The 10306-nt window shown below is 36.4% G+C and overlaps 1 protein-coding gene across 1 annotated transcript; it reads right to left on the reverse strand.

Annotated features, from left to right (window-relative positions):
- Positions 1-7574: 7574 nt before the first annotated feature.
- Positions 7575-8522, reverse strand: LOC123232186 (olfactory receptor 10H1-like). The gene has a single exon (XM_044658561.1). It carries the CDS (start codon positions 8517-8519, stop codon positions 7575-7577), a length of 945 nt encoding a protein of 314 aa, XP_044514496.1. The 5' UTR covers positions 8520-8522.
- Positions 8523-10306: the final 1784 nt, after the last annotated feature.

A 10306-nucleotide genomic window follows, 5' to 3' on the forward strand; every position in this document is an offset into this window, starting at 1 on the left:
CTAGGTCATGTACCCATTTTGACTTTATTTTGGTGTATAGCATGAGATGTTGGTCTATGCCTAGTTTCAATCATACTATTTTCCAGTTTACACAGAAGTTATTGTCAAATAATAAGTTCTTTTCTATAAAGCTTAGATGTTTGGCTTTATCACACACCAGGTCACTATGGTCACTTATTGCTATCTGTTTATTACCTACTTTATTCGATTGATCCACTATCTATTTCTTAGCCAGAATCAATTTTTTATGATTAATGCTTTATAATACAGTTTGACATCTGATATGATTAGGTCCACTTCTTTCATATTCTTTTCATTAGTTCTCTTGATATTTTCAACCTTTTTTCTTCCAGATGAATTTTATTGTAACTTTTTCTAGTTCTATGAAACAATTACTTGATAGTTTGATTAGCATGGCATTGAACAGGTAAATTGTTTTAGGTAGAATTGCCATTTTTATTATTTTGGATTGAACTATCCATGAACAATTAATGTTTTTGCAATTGTTAAGTTATGATTTTATTTGTTTGAAAGTGTTTTATAACCATGTTCATAGGGTTCATAGGGTTTGTTTTAGCAGGCAGACTCCCAGGTATTTTATATTGTCTATAGCAGGGGTCGGCAATGTATGGCTCTCGAGCCATATCTGGCTCTTTTGAGTGCCAGATATGGCTCTTTCTGCAGGAGCCATAAAGTCAATTTTTTTTCAGGTGCTGTTACAGGAGTGCGCACTGTTACAGGAACGCGCACTGTGAGCACTGTACGGCTCTCACGAAATTACGCTTTTAAAAATGTGGCGTTTATGGCTCTCACAGCCAAAAAGGTTGCCGACCCCTGGTCTATAGTTATTTTGATAAGATTTCTTTTTCAGTCTCTTGCTGTGAGACTTTATTGGTAATATACAGAAATGTTAAAAAATCTTTCTTTGTTTTTGTTTTTCCTGGTTAGGTACTAGCATTATATTTGTGCTATAAAAGAAATATGGTAGAATTCTTTCAACTATTTTCCCAAAAAAACATTATATAGAATTAGAATTTAATTGTTCCTTAAAAATTTGGAAGAATTCACTTGTGAATCCATTTGGCTCTGAATATTTTATCTTAAGGAATTAATTGAAGACTTGCTCATTTTTCTGAAAAAAACAAAAAACAAAAAAGGATTGTTTAAAGGTTCTGTTTCTTCTTCTGTCAATCTTGTAAAATAACTTAAATATTTTAAAGATCAATTTAACTTAAAAATCAATTTCAATTAGATTGTCAGAGTTATTGGCATATAATTGGGCAAAATAACTCTTGATAATTGCTTTAATTTTTTTTCTTCATTGGTCATGATTTCTAATTTTTCATTTTTCATACTGTTAATTTATTTTATTCTTTTCTTTTTAATCAAATAACCAATGGCTTATATGTTTTATTGATTTTTTTCATAAAACCATTTCCTTGCCTCACTTATTAATTCAATTTTTAAAAGTTTTCTGTTTGTTAATCTCTCCTTTGGTTTTAAGGTTTTAAATTTGATATTTAAGTGGGGACTTTTTATTTGTTCTTCTTCTAATTTTTTTAGCTATATACCCAATTTAGATATGTTATTTTCCTATTTTATTGATGTAAGCATTAAGAAATATAAATTTACCCTTAAGTACTGTTTTGGCTGCATCCCATAAATTTTGGAATTTTGTCTCATTTTCACTCTCTTTAATGTAATTATTGATTGTTTCTATGATTTGTTATTTGACTCACTAATTCTTTAGGAAAATATTATTTAATTTTGAATTATCTCTTAGTGTTTCTTTTTGCAACCCTTTGTTAAATGTAGTTTTTATTGTAGTATGGTCTGAAAATGATGCCTTTAATCTTTCTGCTGTTCTATATTTCAATATAAGGTCTTATGTCCTATTATATAGTCAAGTTTAATGAAAGTATGATGTATTGTGTAACAGGTATATCACTTTCTATTCTGATTCAGTTTTCTTCAGAGGTCTATCATTTCAAACTTTTCTAAAATTCAATTTACTTCCTTAACTTCTTATTTATTATTTTGGTTGGATTTATCTAATACTGAGAAGTGAAGCTTAAGGTAAACTAGTTAAGGTTAAACTAGTACAGTTTTACCAAGTATTCCCCTTGTAACTCATATAACTTCTTTTTTTAGGATTTTGGATGCTATGTCATCTGGTGCATATATATTTAGTATTGATATTGCTTCATTGTCTATGTGTAATGCAGGATTTATGCAAGATCTCTTGCATTTGCAAATTACCCTAGGCAATCCTGGCAGTTAGGAGAATGGAACTTTGGCCCAGCAAGGGCCAGTCTCAAGACCTGACTGTTGGAGCTGGGACTATAAATACCCCTGCAGAACCAACCTGGGGGGTTCTGATTTCCTTGACCTTACCCAGATACCCAGCTACCCATGGATTTCCCTTGGGCCCTGGGTTGTGGGTTGTGGATCGTGGGTAGGAAATTAGGTTAGGTCAGCGTAGGAATAGGGACACCCCTAAACCAAATCATCAACCTCATCTGTCTAGCTGCTGGACCACTTAACATCAGGGCAGTGGAAATTATCCCTGGCTGAGGGGCTGGTTCCCTCAGCCTGATCTTACCTTCTAGGCCCATTGCGAACACTGGTCAGTCATCCTTAGCAACAGCTTCTCCAGACCCTAACCCTCTTTCCTCAGTTTTCCCTCCTGTGTTTAAATAAACCCTTAGTCTGAAACTGTGAGCTTCTGTAGTTAATTATAACATCAACCTAGGCTAAGGGGCTGTGGAGAGGGAAGATAGCAACCACCTGTCTCCAGAGGAAGTATTGGCCAGGCATCCATTTTATTCAGGAAGTGTGTGAGCTTCACTTCCTGTTGGTTACTGCTTTCACTCCAGCAGGGAGGGGCTCCTCACTCTCTACCTTAAACGAGCCTACAGACAGCAGGGAGACTGACTGGGCATCACAGCTCAGGCATACACATCCCTGGCTGTCTCAAATAATGTATTACAGTAGTTATAGGCTCCCTGGCCCAGGTGACTCACTGGTACCACCAGCTCCCTGTTACCAGCCACTTTACCCCCTTATTACATATGGTACCTTTTATCAATATAATTTCCTTTCTCATCTCTTTTAATTAGATCAGTTTTTACTTTTCCTTTGTCTGAGGTTATGATTATAACCCCTGCTTTTCTTTCTTCTTTTTTTTACTTTAGTTGAGGCATAATAAATACTGCTCCAGCCACTTATTTTTATTCTGTGTATCTTCTTGTTTTATATGTGTTTCTTGAAGACAGTATATTCTAAGATCCTGGCTTTTAATCCATTCTGCTCTCTTTGCCCTTTTTATGAGTGAGTTCATCTCATTCACTTTCCCAGTTGTGATTATTAACTGTGTTTCCTTCCATCTTATTTTCCTTCTTTTTGTCTTTTACTCTCTTTCTTTTCAGACTTTCCCTTCTCACAAGCGTTTTGCTTTGACTACTCAGGCCTCATGTTTCCAACCCAATCAAAGGTTGAGGCTGAGACCAAAATAAAATTTCAAAATCTTCCTTTTAGAAAGGAAAGGGGGGGTACAATTTATATTAAATTCAAACAAATGAAATATTGTGCCTCCATTTCCATTTGACACATTCCAGTTTTTAGGCAGTTGTTCTCTTCCCTGAATTCCCACCCCCACTTAAACTATTGACTTTTTCTATCAATTCTCTTATTATTTGATTTTTTAACTTTTTAAAATGTTCTTCCAGGAGTTCTCTTGAAGCCTGTCACTTATTCAAAGTTTCCTTTGGGGGGAGTCTCACATGTTTTCCTTTTGGTATTATTTTATTCTTCTGTGTTTGTATTTTACTCTTTCCTTTCACTTAAGTAACATTATAAGGTCAAGATTTTTTTGTCTTTTGCCATTCTTCTGTTTTTTGTTGTTGCCTTGTCTATATGTTGAAATTTTGCTGTGCTCCTGGGATAGAGGGCACACTGTTCAAAGATTATAGTATAGTCTGTTCTGGTGCTTGGAGTAGATCTAGCTGCGTTTGGGTTTCACAATGGAAACTTCAAAATAGTGGCCTGACTGGCTTGCTTTTGGGGCAGGGGAACTTGTAGTTATTTTTTCTGCCTGTGTCCCACTCTTCCTGCTGCTGGTTCACATGGTGTCTCCTGTGCTGGACAGGTCTCTGCTTTGCTGGTTCCTTCAGATGCCACACAAGGTGGGCTATTTTCCTTTTTTACCTCAATGAGATGCATCTTTCTTGTTTCCTATGTTTTGAGGCTTTGGGCCCTTTTTGTGGAGAGTTTAGGCAAGCTTGGAATATCTTAGTTTCTGGAAGCATAAAAAAGTAGGACCTGCAATCTCCTAAGCATTTGTCTGACCCTTTTAAGTATCAAGGGCTCAAAACTTAGTTGCTATTGATTAAGCAACCTCCGAGGCCTGAGTTGGCTGCTGGAGGTAGGGCCTGCCTTGGTTCATTAGCCTACTTCATCCTTTTCCTCCTTGGTGTGAGAGATCTTTATTGTCAGCATTCTATGTTGTCTTGGATGAAAAAACTTTTTTCCCCATCCTTTTGTGAGTTCTGCCATTCTAGAATTCATTTTGAAGTGTTATATCGAAGTTGTTTGGAATATATTTTGGGAGAGATCAGACAAGTCCCTGTTCTTTCTCTGGCATCTTGACTCTATCCTCTCCCCTCCTTCTTAATAGAAGGTATCACATATTTATTACCTAAGCTTGTGCCACTAATAAAATCAATCATCACTTAACAAAAAAGCCAAGATTTTAGCTGAGAAGTCAAATTGGATATGTGCCCAGAGTTCCCAGTAGTGTAAAGAACAATTTATCATTAGATGATTTATGAAGATATACATTCAAACACAGCAACCTTTACATCGCCTTTATAATTATAATTATCAAACCAAGAATGTAATCAAGTACTACAAATATAGAAAATAAATCTCAACATAATGATAATGTAAAACTAGAGAATTTGATGTTCACAAGGTAAACTATAGGCTATTTAAAGAATAATGCCAACATAATTATGACAAGAAAAATTGATACCAAGTGTGGCATTTTCCAACCAGACAATTTAAGCTTTCTGCAGTTCTGTCTAGCCTTAAATGCATTATCATCATTTCCAAATAGAACTGAGGATGACTTTCAGGTCAGGTTTTAGGATCATATCAGACCATATTATTAGTCACTTAATGTACAGGGAAGGTTTCAAGTACACTGGAAAATGCAATTAACAGTTACTTCCTCTCATTAAATTCTCTAATCATTTTACAATGTCATTTTGATTTGATAAGTTATTAAATTCTTAATGTATTCCAAACAAGAAGAGAGACAAAAGGTTTTGAAATGGAACCTGAACATCAAATTGAACTAATATTTAAAGTTAATAACCACAAATACTTCTTCAGGAAAGAGATACTGAACATGATTATGAAAGAAATAGGTGTGACTCTACTATTGAGAGACTTCTTGGCACCCACATCTTAAAGCTTAATGAGGCAAATACCTTTAAAACAATGAACGCTTATGAATTTCTAGTCTTGTGTGTATAAATTTGACAGTGTAAAGTGAATGTCAATAGATCTAGAGAGAGTTTAAATAAAATCTTGTATACCATTATGCAGTATATAGGACTCATCATTCCATGATAGCTAAAAAAATATTTTCAATTTACTACAAAAAGAGAGAGTATAGATGTTCTCAGAGCACTAAGATGAACAGGCTGACAATATAAAGATTTACTTGTTGAACAGACAACTTCACAAGCAATAGTAAAGACCAAGAACAAGTATATATCAATGGATTTGGTGAATATAGCTGAGTGATCTCTAGATGGAGCCTATGAAATGGTCAAGATTTAAAAGAATATGCATAGATCCTCAATGGGAGACAACCATATGATCACCCTCCCCAAAATACATTAACAAAGATGTGTTGAGGAAATAATCACATCAAGTCAATTTGTTTATAGAAACAAAACGGGTTTATGATAGTTCTTCAGGATTAGTTCATTGCTACCCTAGACTATTTACAAACACAAGCAATTCTAGGAATAAAGAGAAAAGTATAGAAGTAGAGGTTATTGTTGTCAACCAAATATAATCTTAAATTTTGGTCCTTTTTCTTTTTCAATCTGCAATAGCTATCTAAGGTGCATAGTATGTACTGGTTAATGAAATTTATAAACTACTTACCCTATTAACTACTTTAACTCTATGTTATAGTCTGAGCACTATAAATTTTTCAGTCATTTTATTTTTCTAGGGAAGATACATTATTTTTTACACTGAGTTGTATAGAAAAATAATAATTCGACATTTCTAAGGCAGTTTACAAAGTGTGTTTTATACACTAATTCATTGTGGCCTCCCAACAACCCTGGGAGGTAGGTGGTTTAAGAATTATTATTTTTAGATTACACATGAGGAAATGGAGGCACTGAAAAGTGAAGCCATTTTCCAAGTTTCACAAAGCAAATAAGTGGCAGAATCAAGACTTGAATTCAGCTCTATACAAGGAAAGGGTTTCATAAAATGGTTTCCATGAGTCCTTCTATGTCCATCATATTATTATTGCTCCTCTTACTTCTAAGTTCCTTTTCACTTGGTAGGAATAGGCAAATTTTCCCCTTGATTTAGTTGCCAATATTGGCTATTATCACATACCTGACTGCTGACTACTGTGAATTGCTATTTATTATTCATGAATATTGTTTTAATGTAACTTAAGTGACTGGAGATTGCTTGAACCTCCTCAAATGCTTGAACCTGACCTCAGTAATTCTCTAAGAATGCCACAGATCATAACAAAGAAGTTTAGGTGCTCTCAGGTCCCTATATCCACTCAAAGCATTTTTGTTTTGAGTCTCCACACATAGGTCTTGTAATCGGTCTACCCAAAGCTTGTATTTTGCATTGCCCCAAATAGACTAACTTAACTTAATGATATACATCTCAAACTGCCCTTCTTTTAGAAGCTACCTACTACCTACACAATGTCCATTAAACAGATATCCTTATACCCTTGCCTAAATCCAGTATAATATAAACCTTGCAGATCCAAGATAAGTGGCAACCACACTTTCTTTCTGATAATTCTCCTCCTTCAAACAACCTAAACAATTCCTTTTCTAAAACTATTTCAGATTTCAAAAGTTTGTTCTCATGAACCACACTATAAATGACTGATCTTTTATATTAAAATGGGAGATTCTCGAAGGCAAAGACATGTCTCTTCCTTCCTTCATCTCTCCCTACTCAACTAATAAATGCCCTTGATCATTCTTTATAAATTGAAAAATGTCTCTGAGGACCATCAATATTCCATCTTGTGATTATCACAATCCTAAGACAGAACTCAGAGACAGAGAAACCAAGATGCATTTATAGTATCCTTATTGGTAGATAGGTTGACCTGTGGTTTGGCAGCATCAGATCTACCCTAAATCAGAAGATCAATATAGACAAAAGAGCAACAACTCCTCTAGAGAGTAAAAATAGAACATTTCACTCCATATCTACCAACTACTTTTTGTTTCTTCAAAGTAAAAAATGCAGTAAGTTGGTCTTTGGGGATTTATTCTAAAGCCCTACAGTTTTTGAGGGCAGAAATTGCTGAAGAAGACTTTATTAATGGCATTCTTCAGCTCTTTGTTCCTCAGACTAAAGATGATAGGGCTCAAGAAGGGAGTAAGGATAGTGTAGGTGATGCCCATTAGAGTGTCTCCTTCCAGGGATTCTGGAGCCTTGGGCTTAAGGTAGATAACAGAAGCAAAGCCATAGTGCACCACAACCACAGTGAGGTGGGAGGCACAGGTAGAAAATGCTTTTTGTCGGCCCTCAGCTGAAGGAATCCTCAAGATGGTGGCCACAATGAAAGCATAGGAGATGAGGATAAGGAGAAAGCAGCCTAATAGGGCTATGATACAAATCATCCCCACTCCCATGGCCACAGCCCAAATGTCCCCACAGGCTAGCTTCACCAAGGGAGGTACATGGCAGGCAAAATGATGTATTTCATTGGGACCACAAAAGTACAAGTGGAAAATCACAAGTGTAACCACCAGTCCCATTGCCATACCACCAAGCCATGAAGAGGCCACCAGCCAGGTACAGCCCCGTGAACTCATTAGTACATTGTAGCGTAGAGGATGGCAGATGGCCACGTAGCGATCATAGCCCATAACAGTGAGCAAAAAGGAATGGGTGAAGCCAAATGTGAAGGAGAAGAACATCTGGTTGGCACAGCCCACAAAGGAGATAGCATGATGAGTAGAGAGCAGGTCAGTGAGTAGTCGGGGGATGATGGCAAAAGTGTAGAAGATTTCAGAGATAGAGAGTGCACATAGGAAGAAATACATGGGTGTGTGAAGGCTTCGTTCATTCCGGATGGTCATCATGATGAGAAGGTTACCCAGTAATGTGAACAAGTACATCAGCAGAAAGAGAACAAAGAACATTAGCTGAAGCTGGGGGAATGTGGAGAAGCCAATGAGGATGAACTCAGACACTGAAGTGTGGTTTCGTCCCAACATGGAGGCTATGCCAGAGTTGGACAAGAGAAAAACAGAATTATCATAGATTCATGGACTCTGAGTATTAGAAGGAATCTCAGGTAGTATATAATCTGGCTACTAATTAATGCATGGACCCCCCACTATCATATCCCCATGAAATGGTCATTCAGTCTTTAGCTGAAGATGTCATTGGGAGATAATTTACTGCCATACAAAGTCATCAATTCCATCTTTGGACAGTACTAATTATTATTTCCATATATTTAACCAAAATCTGTTTCTGTGTAACATTTTCACCTTGAGCCCAAATTTGCTTTTTAGGACCAAGCAAAGAAAATCTAATCCCTTATATAAATGAACATTAAAAATACTATCTAAAGAATTTTGCAAATCTTAAATAATCATGTGAACATTAGCTATGATGACTATGCTGCTGCTGCTGAAAATGTATACCTTTTTATATTTAATTCACTTACCCTGGGGAATTATATCCCTTGGCACTGATATATCTAGAAATGTGATTGTTTTAATACTGTCAATTATTTAATAAAGAATTCAGAAATTGGAAAAGGTACCATGAGATTGGAGAAGGGAAAATATTTTACAACTTTCAAAAGGGGAAAAACAGATTGTAAATAATAGGCCAAAGAGCTTGACTGATTCCTACAACAATCCTATACTGAATCATTAAAGAGAATGTTTAGAAAAAGAAAAAATAATTATAAAGAGAGAACACATGGCTTCATTAAGAAGAGGTCATACCAAACTAATAGACCAGTAGATGAGGAAAATAGAGTATGTATAATTTAAATAGACTTGAACAAAGCTTTTAATAAGTGTCACATGCTATTCTTATACAGAAGGTGGATAAATATATATTAGATGAGAATTGTTGTGGATAAAATGCTTCAACCATGTTTTCATGGGTTGCAAGCTGGCAGTTGCCAATATAGAACACCAAACCTGGCAGAGGATCCAGGCCGGGTGCCAGGGTGCCAGTTGAAGTGAGGGCATAAAAAAGAGGTCCCCCAGACCCCTGACTTCACTTCTGTCTCTGATCTTCAGGGTTAGGGAGGAAAGGTTGGAAAAGTGGGCCCTGGGTAGTTGAAGGGTGGTTTGGGTAGATTCTTTAGTTAGGTAGGAACAGCTACCATAACCAGCCAATTCCATCAACTCACTGGCAGACGCATCAACCCTTTGCAATCAAGAGACAATTTCTATTATCAAGACATCATCTTCTGGCCCAGGGCTTGGCAACCCTGGGTTAGCAACCAAGAATATCAGAGTTGAGATTGCTCTTAAAGCTTTCTTTACTACTGCACCACAAGAAGAACTTTCAACATTTCCTAAGAGTAGTTTAGTGGAATTAGTTATTCAAGATCTTAGCTTACCTCACCCTCTTTCCAACACCCTCTTACCTGATCCAAATTTTACCAATAAACCCTTTAAACCTTCAAGCTTAAAGATCTTTAAAGTCATTGCCTTTACCTTCTACCAAAGGCCAAGTAACACCAGCAGTCAAATCAGACTAATAGCTCCAGTGGACAAAGTTCATTAATCAGTTAGGTTCAGGAAGTGCCAGCCTCCTTCCTGTTGACCACACCAACTGACCAATAGAATTGTCTCCATTTCTCAGGGCAGAAGCACAGAATCCTGAGCTTAAAGGAGTCTTGGCTTTGCTAGTGAGAGAGTTTCATCTGCCTCTCATTCAGCTCAGCTGCAGGACCCCTGTTACTTATATCAACTTCTACTCCTGCCTAAAGGCCCCTTGGGCTGGACGAATCCCATCTATTAGTCTTCCCCCT

This window comes from Gracilinanus agilis, chromosome 1 (genome assembly GCF_016433145.1).
Source record: "Gracilinanus agilis isolate LMUSP501 chromosome 1, AgileGrace, whole genome shotgun sequence".
Taxonomy (NCBI): Eukaryota; Metazoa; Chordata; class Mammalia; order Didelphimorphia; family Didelphidae; genus Gracilinanus; species Gracilinanus agilis.

What these genes read in the sequence shown, in the direction of transcription:
- LOC123232186 (XM_044658561.1), bottom strand. Translation starts at nt 8,519, where the DNA reads ATGTTGGGACGAAACCACACTTCAGTGTCTGAGTTCATCCTCATTGGC.